Genomic DNA, 23,918 nt, shown 5'->3' with positions numbered 1-23,918 from the left:
AAGGAGGATCTTTGTAATTTACCCTAAAAATTTATTATCAAGAAGACATTTTTGTCTCATTCAAGTATTTGAAACTTTTCCCCTAAATGGGAAAGTTATTTATCACCTAATCTAAAAAAAGAATGCCCCCTAAAAGCCAATGTGGATCTAAGAGATTTGGAGCTAAGATTTAACGTCCTAGGGTTTTTGATCATTTATACCACTAATTTAAACAGTCCTTAGTCATTAAATAATCAAAATAACTTTATGGCGTATCACTGACATCATAGCGGAACCTTTTAGTCATAAAGTACTTTAGAATCATAATGTTAGAATAAAATTTTCTCATTACCTTGGAGTTTATGCAATTATCAATTAAACTTATATTTTAAATCCGTCATTAGAGCAAGTTTTAATAAAAAAATATTTTCATAATTTTTCAAACATGTTAAAGTCTTTTTCTCTAAATAAATTATTAAAGTATAATAATTCAAGTCATGGTTTTGAAAACTAGAGCAGACTGAACAATAGGAACAGTATGATTCTAAAGTACTGTTGACCCATGACCCAAAAAATACTTGAAATTAAAAAAAAATAAATGAAAAATGTCAAAATTAAAAGAATTAATCTTAAAATTTTAAATATAAAATAAAAAACTTAAACATTTAAAAATTTAAAGAATAAACAATAAAAAATAAAGACTAAATAGAAAAAAGTAAAGAGTGGAAACTTCTAATAATGCATAAATAATTCCAATTAGACTTGACAATTGCGTCAGCGGGTTGATCCATGGTCCAACCCAATCTAATCCAATTTTTTCGGATCGGATCGGGTCATTTTCACATTCGCTAGCAAATATGAGACCCTAAACCTGTTTTTTCGGGTTAGATTGGGTCGAATCAACTTTTTGCCAGGTCTAATTGTGGGAGGTCCATCAACTTTTTGACGAATCTAGATCAAACGAAGGTAAGCCGTTTTCGTGACTGTGACACACCTCTACCTCGAGTGTGGGTATAAACTTTAAAGAATAGAAAACAGTATCAGATTACTGCCGAGTCTGGCAAGGGTAAAATATTCGTGTCGGACTCCAACGCCCCAAGATCAGAGACAAGGTAGACAAAGAGGATTGGCTTCGGTTCGTTGAGATTAAGGCTGTAGTTGTGATTGTGTGCACGCTCGTTAATGGATTTGTCATGGCTGAGTGCCTTTCTAGTTGGTGCCGGGTGCTTAGCTTTGGGGTACCTAACCGGAACTCGCCACCGTGCTCACTCTATTGTTGTTAAACAAAACCCTGCAGCTTTCGCCGTCGATCGAAACAAGGGACCCCTCGACATCGAAAAGCTCGCAGACATCGTCGAAGACTTCAAAATGGTATTCACGCGATAGTTCCTCTTCTTATTTTTGTTTTTTTTTTCCAAGACAGGTTTGATAAAGAAAGTCAGGTAGTCTGATTGTCTGCGTCTCAGGTATTGGTTGTGAGGAACGACTTGAAAATGGGTAAAGGAAAGATTGCTGCTCAATGCAGGTAACATTTATCATTTCCAGCCTGGAATCCTTCTACTCACTAAATGTGTAGGCTTTTTGAATTTTTATTGATTAAGAGAACATTTAAAACTTAGGGCTTTATAGTTCAATGGCCGAGCAGCTGCCCAACTGCGTTATGTGCTCGGCCAACTACCCATCATGCATCTTCATTATGAGAAAATATTATCAATTTAACAGCTAGGCAACTAGCTAATAATCAGATATAAGCATTTAACGGAAGTTACGTAACAATGCAAGTGCCATGCAATAATTACAAGAACTGCTCAATGGTACAACATATGTAAGAGTTTAACAGTTGGAATGCTGTAGGAATAAAAAGCTAAACAAATATTGTAATAGAAAAATCTGGTGAATCAGTCCAAAAAATAAAGAATCATAAACAAAGTAAGAAGAAAAGAAATTGAAAAAGTTTTGCACAATTGAGACTAGAGAAGGAAGAAAAACATGCTAAAGTCAGAAGAGTATTTTAGGATTCTCTCAGACTCTATCCACCGAGAACCTCTTGCTTCTAGTTACCATGGTGTCCTCCCTTTTTTGTTCCCCAGCCCCTTTTTCTATCCTGATCTTTCGAACTTCTCTCTTCCTAGCTTCTTCTATTTCTCATTTCCAGGGAGCCCAATTTTTATCCACTACTCACATATAGCCTGGCAGAATGAGACCATACAAATAATTATCTGTCAAGCCTAACTGTAGTGGACTGGCTATTTGGACTTTTGGACTGTCACTATTTCCAGATCCTGCATTTTTCTTATTTTCTTGATCAGTCAGCATGGGTTAACAAAATTTTCCCTGATGATGACAACGTACTAGGAACCTCTCCTTGAACAACAGCTTCAAGAGAACAGTAGGGGCTAAATCTTGATCAACTGGTCACAAAACCAAGGGAACAATTGATCAACTCCAACTGTTTTTATTTCTCCAAGTAACCAAATTCCCCCAACAACTGTACCGTAATCAGAATTGGATCTCTTCCCCATGCCCCTAAGGCCCTAACTCCTCCCTAGTGGTTTGCATTTTAGATCCATGCCAAAAGGTTAATATTACTACAGTTAACCTGTTAATTTTTTTGAAAGATAGTTAACCTGTTAATTGGGGAGGCTGAAATCAACAGTTGTTCCTATGATTAAATAGGCTACTAGGCGGACCATTTGCAATGCATAAACACATGGTTGACTAAGCAATATGACTTCATGCCCATCATATAAGTAACATGAAATTTGCTTTTTTTCCCCGATGTATGATGAACCTTTTTTATTTCTAGCCATGCTACTTTGGGCCTTTACAAGAAGCTCCTTCATAGAGCTTCAAAAGCTTTGGGCAGGTACATTCTCATATTACCACTCATAAGATTCTTTTTTGGGTTGAGATTTGAGTGTTGTTCATTGTTTCTATCTACTTTCTGCAACTAAAATTTGCCTATCTTTTTCTGGGGGTACGTTTTTAGCTTTCATTTTTGCTCTATGCAGGTGGGAAATGTGTGGGCAAGTTAAAGTTGTTTTGAAATGTGAAAGTGAAGAAGATCTGTTGATTTTACAAGTAAGAATAATTAAAATTGTCATTTTTTAGCATGATATGGGTTCTATTAGCAAACTCATCTTTGATAAGCACCCTTTTCTGCCTTGGGTTTCATGGGATTTTTGTTTCAGAATAGGGATTAAGAGACTATGAGAGTTAGGAGGCTAGGGCTTTAATCATGTTGCATTCGACCTGGATAAGGGTTTAGTAAAGTTCATCTTTGACATTGTTACATTTTTATGTGATTTATATAAAAGCTAGCTATCTATCATTGATATTGCCAAGGGAATTTGACAATCAATTCAATTCTTTTACACCCTTCATCTGCCATTTTTTTGATAGGTAAAAATAAAATATCATTAAAATAAAAAAGAATCAATTTATCAAAAAATAAAAAAAAACCAAATCTGTTTGGTGACAAGGCATCACCTGGTTAAAACAAATAAAGGAAGTTGCCCAGATTCAATATAAACTTTCCAAATTACATATTTGAAAACCCAAAACTTCCCCTAAGTTTTCCCCCAGGTCCTCCTTGTCAAATTGACTGAATTCTGGGTGTACCATAACCCAATCAGCCACTGATTTTCTAACAGCAGATACTATGCTGTCCGATCTACAGGATATATCATAAAAAATTCTTCTATTACTCTCCTTCGAAATATTCCAACAGATTGCAAAAGGAATGCAGCTCCATATCACCTTCGCCTTCTTGCTACCTCTTAACTTTGGCAAAGAAGAGAAAAATTTCTGTAGCTGAGTTTGAATGAAAATCAGATACCCCAAACATAGCGGTGAACAATCTCCACAGGAAACCAGCAATCTTGCAACAGAAAAATAAATGTCTGACATTCTCCTCCTGCTCTTTGCATAAACAGAACCTGTTGGCCATACTGAAACTTCTTGATTTCAAATGATCCACAGTCAAGGTGCCATCCATATTCACCAGCCAAGCAAAAGCCTCAACCCTTGGGGGTACCGGGTTTCTCCACACACCTTCTAATTGGATTGAATCTGAACTGATTCTGCTGATAGCTAAATTACAAGATTTCACAGTGAATTTTCCATTTGAGCATTCATTCCACTATAGTTCAACCCTTGACTGAGAAGTGATTTTCACAGCCTCTAGCTTTTCCAGCAGAGAAATGCATTCTTCCACCTCTCTATCCAGCAGAGGTCTCCTGAATTTCGGGCTCCATATCAACTGATCTGCCCTTCTTTCATAGCAGCATCTAATAGTAACTTCAGCCTCAGCCGACCTATACAATCTTGAACATAACTCATTCAGCTTGCCAATCCCACACCAATCATCCTCCCAAATCCTAATTCCTGAGCCGTCTCCTACTGTAAAACTTGTTAGACTTCTGAACTCTCTGTTAAATTAAATCTCATAATCCTTTTCCACACACTCACCCCATATTAAGACCTCACCTGTCTAGGCTCCCAACTGAACCTCACCAGTTACCACCCCGTACTGCCCCACCACCACCCTCCTCCGCAATGATTCTTCCTCTCTCCCTAACCCAAATCCGCATAATCACTTTCCCAACAATTGCCTGTTAAAAACTCTCACTTTCCTATGCTCCAGCCCTCCCTGTTAAAAACTCTCACCCCCTACCCACGCCCTCTCATAAGAAATCCCTCTGCCTTCTTGATTCTTTCAGCCACTTGAGTTGGGATCTTCAGCAAGGACATATAATAGGTTGGTAAACTTGAAAGGACACTTTTAATTAAAGTTATTCTCCCCCCACCCCCACCCCAAAGCAGAGATGTTTTGATTTCCACCCATCCAGCCTTCTTTCAATCCTCTCCAAAATTGGTCTCCACAATGTACCTGAATTTGATGCCCCTTATTGGCATTCCCGACTAAGTTAAAGGGAGTTCACCAATTCTGCATTCAAAAGCATCAGCACAATCCAACAGAACTTCTCTTTCAATATCTCCAACTCCAATCAACATACTCTTTGAGAGGTTAACCTTCAAACCTGTTAACGGTTGAAAATTTGCCAAGATTGCCCTCAAATTTAACACTTGTTCAATCGAGGCATCCAGAAAAAATCAAGGTATCATCTGCATACTGCAGATGAGAGATACATGGGCCATCCCTTTCCACCTTAAAATCTTCAATTAAACCCCTTTGCCCACTTCTCATCAAGAGAAGGTTCAATATCTCCATAACCAAGACAAATAGCATAGGAGATATTGGATCTCCTTGTCTCAAACCCCTAGATGCTTGAAAAAACTCCATGGATACGCTATTTAGAAGAATAGAGAAGGAGACTGTAGACATACATGCATACATCCTAGATCTCCATCTTTCACTGAAACCTATCAACCTTTGAATTTCTTCTAAGAAACCCCACTCCATGTGATCATAAGCTTTCTCAATGTCAATCTTACATACCGGGCCTGGTCTACCACTCCTCAATCTGGAATCAATGCATTCACTTGCCACTAAGACTCCATCCAAAATCTGCCTTCCTTCCACAAACGCTATTTGAGATTCCCCGACAACCTCATGCAGAAATTTCATCAGTCTCTTTGATAAAACTTTAGCCAACAACTTGTACAGGCTGATGATTAAGCTTATTGGTATGAAATCCTTCAATTCCACTGCTCCCTCCCTTTTTGGAATCAAAGAGATAAAAGTAGAATTTGCCATCTTCTCCAAGTTCCTTTCCCTATAGAATTCCTTAAACAATAAATCAAAATCTCTTTCCAGCATGTTCCAGCATGTGTTAGTAAAAGCGAAGTTGAATCCATTTGGTCTTGGGGCTTTATCCCCATTTATGTCTTTTATGGCACCTTTGATCTCCTCCATTCTGAATTCATTTTCAATCCAAGTTGCTGAAGCTTCACTCAACTTCTTGGGAGTCATCTCCCCTAGGGACATCCAGCTCCAGACTCCTGAGGTGTATAAACCCTTATAAAAACCAACCACCTTCTCCTGAATTTAATTCCAGGCCTCCACCATCTCCCCACCCACTTGAATTCTTGGGATAAAGTTTCTCCTCCTTCTAGCACTAGCATCGACATAAAAGAAGGCTGTGTTTTTGTCGCCTGCTTTCAGCCAAGTCATTCTTGACTTTTGTCTCCAGCTCTCCTCTTCTGTGTATTAAGCTTTTTAACTCAAATTCCAACCTTTCTCTTTCCACTCTCTCCTTCCTAGATAGATATCCCACTTCCTCCATCCTGTCTAATCTGGCTGTTTTCTCTAAAATTTCCTTATTCTTGTTCCCCACGTTACCAAAAACAGCTACATTCCATAGCTTGATTTCCTCTTTCAATAGCTGCAATTTCCTGACCAGCAGCACCAGCTTGAAGCCTGCAGATCCCTCCACTTGCATACCTCCCCATTTCTCTTTCACCCAATCCAAGAAGTCTGGATGGCCCGATCGCATGTTTTCAAATTTAAATGATCTTGGTCTTATAACCACTACAAATTGTCTCAAGATCACTGACTTATGATCTGACATGACAAAAGGCAAAGCTTCTTGAATCATTTCACCTATGTGTTCCTCCCAATCTCCAGAATAGAGAAAACCTATCCAACTTTCTTAAAATAGGTGGAGATTGCCCATTCTTCTAAGTGGATCTACAACCACTAAGGGGAGGATCAATTAGTCTATTTCTCTTGATAAAATCACCAAACCTCCTCATACCCAGATTTTCACTTCCATCCCTCCCCCCTTTCATTTCCCCCATTCTTCTGACTATGTTGATTTCCCCTAGACACCAAGGACCACCCCACTCTCGCCTCTCTCCCTCCAGTTCTTTCGACAGTTCCATCCTTGCCCCTTCTACGTTTGGATCATATACGTTTGTAAGTCCTCATTGCCACCCCCATCCGCCATCTGAAAACAAATCGAAATGGAAACCCTTCCTTTTTTGTTCTCTGATTCTCCTAAGGCTCTTGGGATCCCAAATTACCACCAAACCCCCTAAGAGGCCCACCGCATTCACCTCCATCCATTCTCCACTATTGGAACCCCAAATTTCATTCTTCAAACTCATGTCAAAGGATTCCAACTTAGTTTCTTGTAGCAACACTACATCAGGATTGTGTTTTCTTAGAAAATTCTTTATGACCTCCCTTCTTCTCTCATCTCCAACCCTCTAACATTCCAAGTAACCGATTTCATCTTCTAGCACTGCCTCCACTCCTTGAGACAGATATTTTTGTTGTAAGTGTCAAGGTTCGGCTATGTTAGTTTCCAGAGAAGGATGGAGAACATAGAGACCATTCTCAAGTTCTCTGTATGCGATGAATTTGTTATTTCTTTTAATAGTAACAATTTTGAAACAGAAATCAAATTTCTTCTCAAATTTTGTACATAAAGACAATCTTTCAGTACAATTGATCATTCTCTGAAAAATAACTCTACGGTTCCTATAGCCGTAGCTGCAACACTTGCAGAAGTCCCCAAGTAAAGAGTTACTTCTCCGTCACTCAGTCTTCTGCTTATCCTGAACCCCTGCAGTGAGTTACACGCATGAGTTGATGCCCTAGAGTCAATACACCAGGAAGCAGAAGTTACCAACAAATTGGTTTCTATGACAGAGGATTTGTTATTACCTTTCTTGGATTCCAGGTACTGAGGACAGTTCCTTTTCTGGTGGCCGGTCTGTTTGTAGAAGTGACAAGCATCTGATGCTCTGTCCTTCTGTTTCTTGGTCTTGGTGGCTTTCTTCTGGGGCTTCTTCTTTGCCTTCCTCTTTTTCTTGCCCGACTTGCTAGCTTCAACAAGCATAGCAAGAGGCTCATCCTTCTTAATCTGTTCTTCAGCCCTCTGCAACATATTGCGGAGTTCCTGAATGCTGTCATTCAGCTTGTTCATGTTGTAATTCATGATGAACGGATTGAAGGAAGGAGGCAAAGAATTTAGGATGGCATCCACCTTAGGGACATGGTCCAGCCCGGATCCAAGAGCCTCAAGTTCGTTGATATAGCCCATCATCCGAAGACAATGGTCATGAACCTGTTGGCCCTTGGACATCTGCGCGGTCATGAACTTTTTCAAGACCTTTTGCCAAGTAGAACGATTCTACTCTTCATACATTGTCTTTAGACTGTCCAATATGTCATTGGCAAGATCAATCTGATCGAACTGCCTCGGTATCGGATTGTCCAGGGAGGCAATGATATAGCACCGGGCCAGGGAATTTTTCTCTTCCCACTCAAGGTATTCCCTCCTACGAGCCTCAGAAGCCTCATCTCCCGGATGCTCCAGGGCAGGGTTTTTAGTCACCTTGCCCAACTTCTCAGAAGTCAGGACCGGCATAAGGTTACGGTACTAGTCAGCATAGTTTGGGCCCTTAAGTTTGTTGTCATCCAACAGCTTTGCAAATTGTCCGTTTGCCATTTCTGATAAAAAGCAAACATTAGTCCACAACCTAATTTGATTCATGTTATCTACATAGATATGGCTTTTAATCTATGTTCCATTTCCATTTGTTCATCTCCGAGATTTCCCTCTTATCTCATTGACAGAGACAGCGACTTATGTCTCTGGAAATGTGGGAAATCACATAGAGTGCATGGAGCCAACTGTTTCAGCTGCATAACCCCACCACCTTTCTGTGAAGGATCATATCCACTCATCATATGAACTTTCCCTTTGGCCTCTATCAGACAAGGTTCATTGCCATTTTAGGTTAAACCTTTCTGTCCAGTGAGTGCTCACCCATCATATTCGTGAACGCCAAGGTACCGTGAGAGAGTTCCATTTTAGGATAGGCCCCTCCCACATCGGTCTATGACGCCCCTATCATCTTATGAAACATTCCAACAAGTCCAGCAACAAATGGATAGCCCAATTTTATGGTGCGTTTCCTCGTTACTGAAGGACCCATCTTCATGCTAATGATGGAAAGACTTTAGAGAGTTCATCATATGAATCTCCCTATCACATGCACTCATATTTCAGGAGGGAACAAAAGTTACGCCCTATTTTAATTTAGGTCAAACCAAAGTGGCTCCCACTAACTTTCATAAAGCCAGATTTAGGTGGGCCCTAAACGGCTAGGGTTCCGCACGGATCCTCTTTAGGGGAGGTGTGGGGTCCACAACGAAGGGAGATCATCCAATGATCTTTAGGGACACCATGGCAATGATGTGCATTCAGCCATGGTGTGCGCAAGAGCCACTATCGTATCAGCATGAGCCAAGTGCTTATGGCCCATGAACGTTGCACATCACACATCCATACATCACATGTAAGGATAGAATTGATCCAATCAATTAATATCTGTAAAGCCCATTATTAAAGCCCAATTTAATCCATTATATTACTGATTAATATTATCTAGGTATATGGGCTGAATAGCATTAAGCAGTTCGGCCCATATAGCTTTTCTACAGTTGGTGGGCTTTAGCAGTTTTAACTCCTTAAAACTGAGCCTTACAGGTGTGGGCCGAATTAAGTCTCACAATTAAACATCAATCCCTTGATCCAAAAGTGGGGAATTAGGGCTGAGAACAGCCCCCATCGAACCACAGATTCGGTCCAACCAGTTTGGTCCAATCTGGTTCGAATGGGTCTAGGGTTTGATTTTCAATTCAAGAATTAATTCAAGAAAACGATATGAAATTATTTACTGATCAAAGACGATCAGAAATTAGTAACAGGGCTGTTCGCACATGTCAAACCTGCAAAACAGATGTTAGATCACAGTTTATAGTTTCATAAGCGCAGATAACGATTTCTCCATCTGCGAAATCTCCTCCTGCGCGTCCAACTTCTATCTTGAAATAAAATAAATAGAAAAACCCTATTTTTCTATTAATATTGCATCAGATCGAATTCCTATACATTCAGTCTAGAAATTAAAAAAAATTAATTACAGACCAAAATTAATAGAACTGCAAAATCACAGATATCCTGCGCCAATAAAGAATTCGATCTCCTTTGTACGAACAACCCATAAATCAAGAAAATTATAAAGAACAATTCTAAATAAATTTCAGATTTATAAAGAATTAATTTTAGATCATTCGCCCTTGATCTGGGAAACAATTTCCCAGAAAAACCATAATATGCGCAAATCGGGTAGAACGCCTTCTGCCCATTTGCGCAGGTTCAGATATGATCTATTTCGGTTCAAGATTTGAACCTGGCTCTGATACCACTGAAGGGATGAGAGATCCATCATATGGATAGCCGAACCCTGTAGGTAGGTAGGGATAAATTTCAAAAATTTCTCTCTCTTCCATCTGGGAATCACATTCCCTGTTTTAGAAAATCTGCATTTTCAAGGATCAATCTTGAACCAAGAACCAAACCAGATCTAAAACCAAAAGGTAGGAGAGGGAGGTACCTGATATGAAGAAACAATATCTCCCAATGAAAGTGTTCACACCCAAGGAAAACTCCAAATACTGCTCCCACTGAAGATGACACAGCGTAGGGTGGAGCAGAATCAGCAGGTTCTTCACAAGAACCGAATCCTTTAGCAAGAATTCGATGGAGGGAATGTGAGCACGACTTCAGATAAGTTTTTCTCCAAAAACTGATATCAAGAACACTTCTTGATCGCTCTTACAGTGGAGATCGAACTGGCAATGGTGGTAGCAGGAGGGCGCAAGAGCAGAAGATGGCGCAGTCTCACTAGAGCTGTCTTCTCTCTTTCTGTGATCTAAGATCTGATGTGATGAGATGTTTTTTTTAATGGTTCGCCCTCCTCTTTTTATAGCCTTAAAGAGAGCTCCTAATCTCATTAGGAGTTTCCTAATCCAAATCTGTATTTGGATCAGGAGTTCTCTTTAAGAGATAAGGATAAGCCCTTATCTTATTTGCAGATCAGATCAGCCCTCCTAATCTTATTAGGAGTTTCCAGATCCAAATCTGTATTTGGATCTGGGCTCTCTAAGTGGATAGGGATGACTCCCTATCCTATCTGCTGATCCCAATCCCAGATCCGCCCCTCTCTTTAACTAATCAAATTAGACTAGTTCGAATTGGGCTTTAGGCCCATTAAGTCCATGTGTTCACTAACCTTCCAGACTGCTGCCCAGTTGGGTTTTCTTGTATGGCGTGGGACCCAAACATTGATCTACACATCAGCCACATGGGTTCAACCTATCCTCTGTTACAAGGCCTGGCCGAATTCACTGTTATGGGCAGTGAACCCCTGAGCCCATCACCATGGGCTCTTAATGGGCCCAACACTAGCACTAAGTGGTCATTGGGCCAAGCCACCTTATAAAACCCAGAGACTGTGGGCAGATGCAAGATTAGCCCATCAGGTACTATACTCAATGGTCTTACACTTAACCTCTCAGCCCATAATGATCAAACACTGCCCGACAAGAGAGGACCTCTCTCTCGGCTGCAAGGAACAATATTGCACTCTCTACTCACATGGATCCCGGGAATTAAAACCTTTTGCAATCATTTTGAAACCATAATATATATGTATACCTTTATATAAATATATATTGCAAAAACAAATTTCAACGATTGAAATCGGTTGCCGGCAGCTTTGGTTTCCATCAGAGAGAGTGCATCCTCGATCATTACCTTTGTCCGACAAAGGGGCTGATCTTGTCACTATGATCACCCACTCAGATGAATTCTCGGACTGTCCCAATATACCCAGGTTTTGACCCCCTCTAAGGATCTCATTGATTGGCATATCAAAGACAACCCAATGCGACACCTAGTTCAGTATCTTAATCGAGTCTAGGGGTTAGGTGTAACATTCCAGTTTTGCCCACTAATCACCAAGGTCCAGGGTAATATTGGAATTCTGGTCCGGTTTAGGGTTTCAAGTAAATCTACACTGCATGTACCTCGGGTCTCACCCTAGCAACTGAGACAGGCTACCCCAACCAACTTGGCGGCACATCAGTGTCAGCCTTAGCAGGATAAATCTCCCCAGACTTATCCAACTGCTGTGAACATTCTAAACTAACATGAGTCTCATATGTGTCCAGTTTAAGGGTATTACACAGAAACACACCATAATAACATGAATCAAATATGTATTTTATTCATTTACAATAAATGTCATAAGGTACATCATTCTGATTGGAGCTAAGGGCATACACTGTCTAACAGATAGATCTAAAGCACTAGGGACGGATGGTTTCACTATGGATTTCTTTCAAGATTGTTTAAAGAAGACTTGCTTGAGGTCTTTAGAGAGTTTGAGGAAAGTTTGATAATAAGTTGAGGAGATAATGCTACTTTTCTAGCCCTGGTTCTAAAGAAGAATGAGGCCAATCATCCAAAAGACTTTAGACCTATTAGTTTGGTGACTAGCATTTACAAGCTTTTGGCTAAGGTCTTGTCGTTAAGGACAAAAAAGGTGCTCCCATCAATCATCAACCAAGCCCATGGTGCTTTTGTTCCGGGGGGACAAATAATTGATCAAATTTTAATAGCAAATGAATGTGTGGAGGAGATGAGAAGATCGGGTAATCAAGGCTTCGTTTGTAAATTGGATCTCGAAAAGGCCTATGATCTAGTGGACCGGACTTTCTTGTTAGAGGTGCTTAGGAAGTGTGGCTTTGGAGGCAGATGGTGTAAATGAATCAATGAATGCCTTGTCATTTTTCTATTCTAGTTAATAGGGTAGTCAATGACTTCTTCGCAGCCTATAGGGGTGTAAGACAAGGTGACCCACTATCCCCCTTCTTAGACTTTTATCAAAAGCAAATAGGGTTGGGTTAATAAGAGGCTAGAGAATTGGTAGAAATAGAGTTCCGGTTACCCACCTTTAGTTTACAGATGACATTATCTTCTTTTGTGAGGATTGTGACCTGGTGAAAATGAGAAATTTGAAGAATCTGATTATCCTCTTTGAGAGTGCTTCTAATTTGAAAATCAATTTTGAGAAGAGTTGTGTGGTTGGACTAAACTTGGATGAGGGGGTATTGGAGACTATTGTTGCTTTCTTAGATTGCACCTATTTTGAATGGCCTTTGACCCATCTAGGACTTCCCCTAGGTGCCAACCCAAAGGAAAGTAGGTTTTGGAACCCAGTGGCAGAAAAGTTTGAAAGATTGGCGGTCTGGAGGGGGAATTACTTTTCATTTGGGGGGGGGGGGGGGGAAGAGTAAGCTTAATCAAAGCTACACTTGCCAATTTGCCAATCTACTTTTTGCTGGTCTTTAGGATGCCTAACAAGGAGGCTAAGAGGATTGAAAAATTGATGAGGAACTTCCTATGGGAGATAGGGGAAGAAAAAAGGGATCATTTGATCAACTAGGAAGTAGTAAGCCGTATTAAAAAAGAAGGGGGCTAGGGCTAGGATAGAGAGCTAGGGAGAACGAAGTTCTTCTAGGTAAGTGGCTTTGGTGGTGGCCATTGGAAAGAGAGAGATTATGGCATGAGGTGGTGGCTAGTATTCATGGCTGCTTTGAGATTGGTTGGGATGCGGGGGTGCCTCGACGGGCTTTGCTCACAATACCTTGGAAGGTTATTTCCTGCGCCCTCCCTAAATTCCTCAAGTATGTAAGGTATGATGTCTGGTTTGGTAATTTTGTTCTTTCTTGGGAAGATGTTTGGGTGGGCTCTCAACCTCTAAAAGATTGCTTCCCCTCCCTCTTTAAAAAGGAGCATGTCTCAAGATTTCTTTCTCCTTTAGTTCTCCCCTTGACTCTAAATTGAAAATTTGGGTTTCGTACAAGTTTAAGGGATGATGAATCTGTTTGTGTTTTTGTGCTCTTGTTTCTTTTGGACTTTGTTTGTTTGGGCCCCTCTAAACCTGAAAGAAGAATTTGGACTCTAACTCTAATGGCCCCTTTACTTATGCTTCTTATTTCAAGTCCCTCTGTGCTACTCCTCTCTCTTTGGAGTTCCCCAACAATCTCAAATTCTGATTTTTAAATTCCTCCGTTGCTGACACCCAAGACAGTAGTTTACCCACAGCTTTCTGCACCAATACCTTCTATTTCACCTATTGATGCCCTGTCCCTCATTTCGGTCGTGGATGACCTTGACATTCCTATTGCTCACAGAAAGAGAGTTAGGTCGTGCACTACCAAGCACCCCGTTACCCGGTATGCTTCCTGTGAGCTTGAGAGTTGTACTCGAAGTAGAGGAGAGGAGAAGAACACCACTGGTATGCTGTGAATGTCGAACTGAACTGCCCAGTCGACCATGCTATTATTTATATTTGAATGTAGTACAATGATACAAGTAATTACTGGAATGCCCTGATTAGTGATGGGACACCCAGTTAACTTAAAACATTAAACAGGCTTAGGCCCATTAACACATGCCCAGTTACAGTATAACTTAAACTTAAGTATGGGCTGATAAGAACTCTTATCAGCCGAACACTCATACAAAGAGACTTCATTCTAACATTCTAACACTCCCCCTCAAGCTAAGCATGGATATCAATCATGTTTAGCTTGCCAAGTATGTCCCTGAACTTTGTTGCTGCCAGCCCTTTAGTCAATACATCTGCAATTTGCATCTCAGATGGAGTATAAGGCATACAGAGTTCTCCCGAGACAATTCTCTCTCTGACAAAGTGTCGATCAATTTCAATATGTTTTGTCCTGTCATGCTGCATGGGATTGTTGGCAATGTTGATAGCAGCTTTATTATCACAATACAGCCTGAGAGGACCCTCAACCTTAATACCAAGCTCATTAAGAAGAGTTCTGAGCCATAAGAGTTCAGCAACCCCGTGTGCCATAGCTCGGTATTCTGCTTCTGCACTTGATCTAGCCACTACATTCTGCTTCTTACTGCGCCATGTGACCAGGTTTCCTCCCAAGAATGTACAGTAACCTGAGGTTGATTTTCTGTCTCCAACAGACCCAACCCAATCTGGATCAGTGTAGGCTTCAATTTTAAGTCTGCTGTTTTTCCTGAATAGAATTCCTTTCCCTGGGCAAGTCTTCAAGTACCTGAGAATTCTTTCCACTACTCTCATATGAGGGATCTTTGGTGAGTGCATGAATTGACTGACAACATGCACTGCATAGGCAATGTCTGGCCGAGTAAGGGATAAGTATATCGGCTTTCCTACCAATTTTTGGTACCTCTTTATCACAGTATTCCTCACCCATTGATTCTTGTAGTCCATGGTTCGGTTTTATTGGAGTGTCTGCTGGCCTGCACCCCATCATGCTAGTTTCCTCTAGGAGATCTAGCACATATTTCTGTTGACATATGTAGATTCCTTCTCTTGATCTAGCAACTTCAGTCCCAAGAAAATATCTCAGATTTCCCAGGTCTTTGATCTCAAATTCTGAAGCTAAGAACTCCTTCAACCTCTTCATCTCTTCCAAGTCATTTCCGGTAATCACCATTATCATCCACATAAACAATGAGTGCCGTAAGTTTGTCATCCTGTCTCCTTGTAAACAATGTATGATCTGCATGCTCTGAGTGTACCCCACTTTCTTCATGGCCATACAAAGTCTCTCGAACCATGCCCGGGGAGACTGCTTCAAACGATATAATGCTTTCCTTAGTTTACACACCTTCTTTCCAACATCATAGCCTGGTGGAGGTTCCATGAATACCTCTTCATGAAGATCACCATTTAGGAAGGCATTCTTCACATCCAGCTAATGGAGTTCCCAAGAGAAATTTGCTGCTAGTGACAGTAGAACCCGGATTGTGTTGAGCTTTGCTACTGGGGCAAAGGTTTCTTTGTAGTCAATTTCTTCCTTTTGTGTAAATCCCTTTGCCACAAGTCTGGCCTTGTACCTCTCGATTACCCATCTTCCCTGTGCTTTACTGTGAATACCCACTTGCATCCAACAGTGCCTTTCCTCTCTGGCAGGTCCACTAATTCCCACGTTCTTGCTTTCATTAGGGCTTTCATCTCTTTCTTCATGGCTTCTTTCCACCTTGGATTAGATGCCGCCTCTGAGTACCTGGAAGGGACACATACAGAGGAAAGAGCAGACACAAAGGAGTGATAGGCAGGAGATGAGTGTGAGTAAGAAACAAAATCAGCTATGGGATGCCGGGTGGTACAAGAACGAACAGGCTTACAGAGAGCAATAGGAAGATCCAAATCCGAAGTGTGTGAGTCAGAATTACCTTGGATTGCAGAGACAGATTGATCTGAGTTCAACTGGTTGCAATCATGAGGTTGAGGGCCCTTCTTCCTTCTGCTGTATGTAAGTATCTCTTTCTCTTGCCTACTGGAACCTTCAGGAGCATCTGTTGTATCAGGAGAAGTAACTGGCACAGTGGGAGCCTCACTAGGTTGACCCGGAATGTCACAGCTAGGAGTAGTGGAAGGTGATGAAAGGGGAACAAAAAAGAAGGGAGAATGAGAATCCTCTTCCAACCCACTAGTCTCCCCCTGAAGAGGATTCAGAGAAGACTGGAAATAGGGTTGAGGCTCAAAAAAGACTACATCTCTGGTGACATACTTTTTCTTGGAGACAGGATCATAACACTTGTACCCCTTTTGTGTAGGAGAGTACCCCAAAAATATTCCCTTTGTAGCCTTGGGATCCAGCTTGGTTTTCTTTGGATCCTTCACATGTATGAAGCATGTACAACCAAAAACCCGTGGGGGAAGAGGAAATTCTGGAAGAGTTGGACACAAAACAGAGAAAGGAGTCTTCATACTCAATACCTTAGATGACATCCGATTTATCAGGTATGATGCAGTGAGTATAGCTTGAGACCAATATTGCTTGGGCACTTTGTGCTGGAATAGTAGGGCTCGAGTTGTCTCCAATAGGTGCCTGTTCTTGCGCTCAGCAACCCCATTTTGCTGAGGGGTGTTAGAATAGGATGATTGGTGTAACATGCCTGCATCTTCCATGAATGAGTTCAGGGATCTTTCAAAGTATTCAGCCGCATTGTCTGACCGGAATTGCTTAATCTTCTTATCAAATTGTGTTTCAATCATCTTGCAAAAAACCATAGTTATCCGTGGTACTTCATCTCGTCCTTTTAACAGATAAATCCATGTGCACCGAGAATAATGGTCAATAAAACTGATAAAGTAACGAAAGCCATCAATGGAAACAATGGGTGAAGGTCCCCAAACATCAGAATGAACCAAATCAAAAGGAGCTCGAATTTCATTACTAGAAGTTGGATACACTGTTCTACATTGTTTTGACATTTGACACACATCACAAATTAAACTCTGACTTGGAATTCCCTTAAACAATTCGGGAAACAACATTGCTAAAGAAGAGAAAGACACATGACCTAGCCTAGCTTGCTACAGGTGCAGCCTAGCTATTGACTCCACACTTTCCGGACTAGTAGTAGTAGAAGCTTGTAGGGCTGAGCCGATGTCTGCATCAAAATAGTAGAGGCCCCCATACTCATGACCACTCCCAACCGTTCTCCTCGTCAATCTGTCCTGGAAGACACAATGAGTAGGAAAAAAAGTTATACTGCAGTTCAAATTTTTTGTAAGCTTTGAAACAGATAAAAGATTTGAGGTAAGACTAGGAACATGTAGGACTGGTTTAAGAGAGAGATCCTTGCTTAGGTCAACCACCCCCTTTCCAGAGATGGTGGAGAGAGACCCATCAGCCACTCTCATCTTATCCTGGCCAGACAACAAATGATATGAAGAGAATAAGGACATATGTGTCATATGGTCAGTTGCTCCGGAATCAATCACCCAAGAGGTGGAATCAATGGAACTAGTTGCACTAAAGGCAGAGACTGTACCTGATCTGGCAAGAGAGGTGGAAGCTAAAGAATTGTTCTTCAGACGGGCTAATGCCCGGCTGAGAATCTCTACCTCACTAGCCGTGAAGCCCAAAGTACTTGGTCCAGAGGAGTCGGCAGCCTGCCCTATGGAGGAAGAGGACACTGTCAGAGTACTTTGTGAGTTGTCACTACTGTTGTTGGTGGCAAGATTCCCACTTGCTGTGTCACCCTTATGTTGTCTTTTGTCCTTTCTCAAAGCAGTTGGCTTCAGATGAGGATACAAGACCCAACATTTCTCCTTTGTGTGTTTCTCACCACCACAATGGGTACACTTGAGGGACTTCTTGTCTGGATATCTATTTCCCTTAGTGGAGACTAGGGCTGAATGTTCTCCAAATAGTTCAGTTGACTGTGTCTGGGAGTCAACTTGCATCTCCCTTCTCCTGACTTCTTCATTCCTCACTAGGTAATAGACATGGTGAAGCTCCGGTAATTCATCTCTCCCTAGAATTTGTGACCTTATACCCTCATATACTGGGTCTAGGCCAGCCAGAAACTTGAAGGCTCTGCTCTCTTCAATTTGCTTGTCATGTCTCTCATTGTCCCTGGCATTTTCTCAATCCAATATCAAGTGATGATCAAGCTCTTCCCAAAGGCCTTCTAGGGTTGCAAAATATGTTGCCACAGACATGTCTCCTTGCCTTAGAGCTGCAATATCTTGGTTCAATCTGTAGATTCTAGCATTGTTCTTTTTCTGGCCGTAGGTCTTGGATACTTTCTCCTAGATCTTAGCGGTTGTGGGGAAATGATGAACAGTTCTAGCCACCCGAGGAGTCATGGAGGCCAGCAACCAAGACATGACTGTGGCATTCTCCTTGCGCCACACGACATGCTCAGGACTGCCAACTTCCTTTGACAGATGCTATGGCGGAGGAGATTAATGCCCTCTATAAGAATCAAACAAGGGAGTTGGTGGATCTTCCAAAAGGGAAAGACCTAGTGGGGTGTAAGTGGGTGTTTATAGTAAAACACAAGGCAGACGAGACAGTTGATAGGTACAAAGCAAGGCTGGTAGCTAAAGGATACACTCAAGTCTATGTTGTTGAATATGATGAGGCGCTTGCTCCAGTAGCTAAGATGAACTCAATTCGAGTTCTTTTATCATTGGCTGCAAACCTTGACTAGGAATTGCATTAATTGGATATAAAGAATGCTTTTTTATCTGGAGGAGGAGGTGTACATGGTTCAATCCCCAGGTTTTTGTGCCAAAGGAAGTGAAAATAAGGTGTGCAAGCTAAGAAAGTCCGTCCCTCTATGGTTTAAAACAATCTCCTAGAGCATGGTTCAATAAATTTCATATGGCGGTTCAGCAAGTAGGGTTCAAACAATGTTGGTCTGATCACACTCTCTTTTTGAAGAGATGTTAGGAACAAGTGGCTGTGTTGATAGTGTATGCGGATGATATCATCATTACAGGAAACTGGAGCACAAAAATACAAATGTTGAAGGAATTCCTTGCCTCTCTCAATTTGAAGTGAAAGATCTGGGTCCCCTAAAGTCGATTGTGAGGTGAGCCTAATCATAGACCACTGGGCCTAAGTGCCTCAACCATTTGGATACCTAATACAATTTTTGCTCCATTGAGATTAATAGGGTATAAGTTCACTGAAAATTGGTGCCCATGAACTTTAAGTGACAAGCTTGTGCATATACTGTGACAAGATAGGTTATTACCATTGGCTACATGCGCCATAAAGGTTGTTGTTGGCTAAACAAGAAATAACTTATCCATTAGGACTTGAATTATGAAAATAAGGGAACTACCTTTGTCTATGAGGATTGGCGTGTGGTGCCCTCTGATTAATCCAGCTACTCTCATTGTCTGTGGAGATGCAAGCTCGGTGTGAGCTTCTAATGATATTTCTGGTGTTTCCATTGGGCATAGTTCCCATCCTTGGCCTAGATTTGATTCACTGCAACTAGTTTCCGGAATCCTCGGTTTTTGTTTGGAGAAGAACCACTTGTTGTGACCTTGCAACGGTGGCCAGGACCAAAATTTTCTTCACAGTTGTAGAAGAGACCCTTGACTCTAGGGCTTGCATTTCGGTCCACGATAATTGTTTGAAGGGGATGATTGGGCTTGGGCCGGACTTGTCGGGTTTTCCTAATATTTCCTCATTTGGCATTGTCAGTCTGATCACTGGTCCCCATGGATGGTTTATTCTTCTAGCTCACACCATCTTGTCTTCATATAATCTTGCCAAGATTGTTGCGTCTAGGACAGAAGTAGGTGGCATCGCCCTTACTTCCAACCACAGTTCTTCGCTCAAGCTGCTGGCGAAGCTTTCCGCCATTGCCTTTTATGGCTAGCCTTCGACTCGCACAGCCAGTTTCTCAAATTTGACTAGATAGTCTTTAACAGACCCCATTTGTCGTAATTTCGCCAAGCTTTCATCGTAGTCCTCAAAGCCCAGCGATCCAAATCAAATGCACAAGACATTCGTGAAATCCACCCAAGATTGCCAAGGGTGTCCCTCAATACCATTGGTACCACAAGATTGCTTCCCCTTCCAAATGCATAGAAGCCAGGGCAACTCTATCTTGTCCTGAAATCTCATTGTAATCAAAATAGCATTCCGCTTGAAGGATCCAAAGTGTAGGGTTGCCACTAGAGAATGGGAAAACCCTTTCTTCTCGCTCAAACTGCCCCAGATCCACTTCGGTGGCTATTCTCATTGCTCTGCTCCTCTTGGCCTTGTTATTTCTTGACATCCGATCTAACCTATTGAGTAGTGCGGTGAAGCCTCTTTCATTTCCTTGATGTTTGCCAATATCCGATGGATTTCCACCTCCATTTGATCTATCTGAGTGTTCACCGGCATTGCCCTGGTATTAGGCATGGTAACTTTGATAGCAAAATGGTAGGAACCTACCTAACACGGGGCTCTTTGTTGCTCATATCTTGCTATTTATACTGTTTACGACTTAAGTTAGTTACAACCTTTAATCTTTCCTTCTGTTAACAGCTGTTGTGCTAGTTGCAAGCAAGTTGTCCTCAGCTGTTGCAAGTGGCTGGGTTGTTATTCTAGGAAGCTGACATGGCCTTCTCTTGTAAATCTGGCTAACCAACTTTGGCTGTTCTGCTCCAGGAGTCCTAACAAAACCCCTAATGATCCTAACCATAAGTTACGTGCTATGATGGTGGGGTGCTTCCTGACAAGAATTGGTATCATAGATTGGTGGGCCAACTTCTCTATTTGTGGTTGACAAGACTTGCATTTCCTATGCCGTTAGTGTTGTGAGCCAGTTTATGCATGTGTAGAACCACTTATATGTAGACAGTTGATAGGATTCTATGTTACCTGAAGGGTTGCCCAGGTAAGGGATTACTATTTGCAAACCATGAACATCTCAAGATTGAAGCCTACACTTATGTTGATTGGGTTGGATCAGTGGATGATAGATGATCTACCTCAGCATATTGCACCTTTGTTGATGTGGACATAACACGTTTAGTCATTAGGGGTGCAACTTAAGCATGCTCAGGTTGGGATTTTGTCAAAATTTGAATGGACCGGTTTGAAAACCTGGGTCCGATGCAGTGTAAAATCTTCAAATGGTGTACCCAACTTGCACCCCTGTTAGTCATTGAGGTTGATTGTCATGTTGTCATGAGAAGGTTCAAGGTGGTGATGTGGATACCCCCTTTATCTAGTCAGAGGATCAAGTTACTAATTTATTAATTGAAACACCATGGAGGTTGAGGATAGATTTCATCATAAGCAAACTGGGATTATATGATATATAAACTCCAGCTTGAGGGAGAATATTAGGAATGACCTAATTGCCTCTTGTTTCTTTATGATTTTATTTATAGTCATTTGTTTACTTGGGACATGGGTATTGTCTTTTTGCTATTATAGTTTAAGGGGCCTAAATGTCTAATATTTTATTTTAAATAGAGCTGGATATGATAATATAAATAGAGATCTGGTCAACTGGGAGATTGTTCTTTCTCCTCTGATCGGCGGTCTCTCTCTCTCTCTTTCTCTCCATTGCATTGTTTTGTACTCTCTCTTGTTCTTTTATATTTTTCTGTTAATTTCTTCCAAATTCAGTGTTGCTTTCACTAACCATGGACATCTTTGCATTGAAGTGTATATTAATGTCAATTGGGGGTAGATCAGTCATGAACAAGATACTTCAGGTTATTGTTCATTTGTGGGTGGCACCTTGGTCACGTGACATAATAAGAACTAAGAAGTAATATGTGGTGGCAAGTGAAAGTGCATGGCTTAAGTATACTTCATGCACCTTTTATTTACCAAAGAAGAAAATTTTTTAATGCAATTTTATTCTTTCCATATCTTGTTCCCAATTCATAGTTTGTTTATTGTGACAGGGAAGGGCTAAGTCACTCAAATTACCAACCCATATTACAATTGATGCAGGGAGAACTCAGATTGCACCAAGTAAGAGATTTGTACAGGCTTCTCTCCTGAGTTATATATTGATCAAGTTTTTTCTGAAGTGTGATGTAGCATTGGCAGTTTGACTGTTAACATTAAGGGCTGTTTGGAAATGCAAGATGTCAATTCTTCCAAACAATTGCTGGAAGACTAGAGGCCAATAGGAAATAAATGTCTAATGTTTTGAGAGCCAAGTGATACCCGACTTTTACGCAGGAAATATGAGGAAAGAGAGAGTAGAAGCATACTGTGTTGTGTCATCGTTGAAAATTCAATATCTGACACTTTGTGCAGGTGTGCCCTTGCCGTAGAGAGCCCAAAATGGTCTCTGCAATAGCTAATAAAGCCAGTTTGGATAGGGGTCCAGCTTGGGCAGGCACAGGTTGGGATTTTGTTAAAATTTGAATGACCCCCCTCCCCCCAATGCAGTGTAATTTCTTCAAATTGGATACCCAACTTGCACTCCTAGTTTTGGAAGTACAGGCCACACCTAGCATAAGTATCTAACAAATGTTTAGTATAGTGCCTCTAAATTTTAATAGTTTTATCCAGTTTATGAATCCTGGTTGTGTTTATGTTTTGACCAGTTTTCCTAGTAGTTCAATTAATTGTTTCATCTCTTCTGTCTGTCAGATTCACGGACAGTGATGGCTATTCTTGGTAAGTTGCCTTCTTTTTGTTATATTCTATTGGATTTGGTCTTCATTTAAGCCAATAAGCTCAACATAGTCATGTTTTCTCATTAACCAACATTTTTCTAACAAAAGTTGGTAACTTGGTATATAACCCATTTTATGTTCTCCCAATTGTGTTAATATGATCCGTATAAATTCCTTTGATTTTGTTACTGATGAAAAAAAATGGCATCGATTTTTTGTCTATATTGTTTTCATAGTTCAGGTGTATTAACGATCAAAATGAAAAACATTATTATTCTGTGGATGTTGCTTTTTTTATTTTATTTTATTAACTTCGTAAGCTGAAACTAAACTAACCAGTTTCAAAATCTGACATAATGTATTTAATAACTTGTGCATTTTTGCAGGACCTGCCGTTTCCGTTGATAATGTAACTGGTGGACTGAAGCTTTTGTAGTGAATTAGTGATAACCCATTGGAGTTTTGAGTTCAGAAATATACATGTTTTTAAGGCCTTTGGTTCGCCTTGTTCTTTTTCTTTTATTATTATTTTTTTAATTTCTTTGGGACTCAATGGGGTTCTATGAGCCTCAAATGCATCATGTTAATGACAAATCCTGTATTATTGAGATCTATATCATGTAAAAACCATATTTCAAAATTACCCAATGTTGTTCTTGGGCCTCTTGGCTATCTGGGTTCGTAGGAGGACGAATTGTACTTGATTTTTGGTTGCTCTAGATTTCTACTCCTTTTCAGTCCAATATAGTATAGTTTTACCGAGCAATGATCCCAACACAAGCAATTCATTTCAATTTACAAATGTGAATAATCGTACGAGGGAGTGAATTGCTAGGTCCGTGATGAGAGATCCCTGGCCAAGGTTCAAATCATGATGATTGATACGATTGCTAAATTAAGGCTCCGTTTGGTTTGTGGGAAGATTTGGGTGGGATGGGAAAATATGGGATGGGATGGGAAGGTGTAAAAATTTAACTTTTCATTGTTTGGTTTTATATATGGGAAAATAGTAAGAAAAGTACTTTCTTGACCTGATTCTTTGCTGGATTCATGTAAGATGAAGAAGAGAGCTTCATGACTGTAACTCCCCTGCTATCTTCAACAAAGAGAGGAGTTGCAGTGGCCTAACAATGAAACAAAAAGCACACCAA

General features: G+C 40.8%; 1 protein-coding gene across 5 annotated transcripts; it reads left to right on the top strand.

Annotated features, from left to right (window-relative positions):
* Nucleotides 1–949: 949 nt before the first annotated feature.
* On the top strand, nucleotides 950–23,439 carry LOC104589439 (Peptidyl-tRNA hydrolase II (PTH2) family protein). Of its 5 annotated transcripts, XR_016077901.1 has the most exons (8): nucleotides 966–1,350; nucleotides 1,446–1,504; nucleotides 2,786–2,845; nucleotides 2,991–3,060; nucleotides 22,042–22,111; nucleotides 22,403–22,490; nucleotides 22,742–22,768; nucleotides 23,154–23,439. XR_016077901.1 is itself a non-coding variant. In XM_088890777.1 (7 exons), the coding sequence occupies exons 1-7, from the start codon at nucleotides 1,162–1,164 to the stop codon at nucleotides 23,170–23,172; spliced, it is 540 nt and encodes a 179-aa protein (XP_088746903.1). In that variant the 5' UTR covers nucleotides 961–1,161; the 3' UTR covers nucleotides 23,173–23,439. The 5 variants fall into 5 exon arrangements, 4 of the variants coding, with proteins under 4 accessions (XP_088746904.1, XP_088746905.1, XP_088746903.1 ...); XM_088890777.1 differs by lacking the exon at nucleotides 22,403–22,490 and having other exon boundaries at nucleotides 961–1,350; nucleotides 22,696–22,768; XM_010247772.3 differs by lacking the exon at nucleotides 22,403–22,490 and having other exon boundaries at nucleotides 970–1,350.
* Nucleotides 23,440–23,918: the final 479 nt, after the last annotated feature.

Source organism: Nelumbo nucifera, chromosome 6 (genome assembly GCF_055504915.1).
Source record: "Nelumbo nucifera cultivar China Antique chromosome 6, China Antique-T2T, whole genome shotgun sequence".
NCBI classification, from domain to species: Eukaryota; Viridiplantae; Streptophyta; class Magnoliopsida; order Proteales; family Nelumbonaceae; genus Nelumbo; species Nelumbo nucifera.
The sequence above is the reverse complement of the archived record's forward strand: the minus strand, read 5'-3'. Positions and strand labels throughout refer to the sequence as shown.

Bases quoted from the DNA above. Each gene is read 5' to 3' on its own strand.
- LOC104589439 (XM_088890777.1), top strand. From the start codon at position 1,162: ATGGATTTGTCATGGCTGAGTGCCTTTCTAGTTGGTGCCGGGTGCTTA. The intron at 1,351-1,445 runs GTATTCACGCGA...TCTGCGTCTCAG, and splicing joins TCGTCGAAGACTTCAAAATG to GTATTGGTTGTGAGGAACGA. The intron at 2,846-2,990 runs GTACATTCTCAT...TGCTCTATGCAG, and splicing joins GCTTCAAAAGCTTTGGGCAG to GTGGGAAATGTGTGGGCAAG.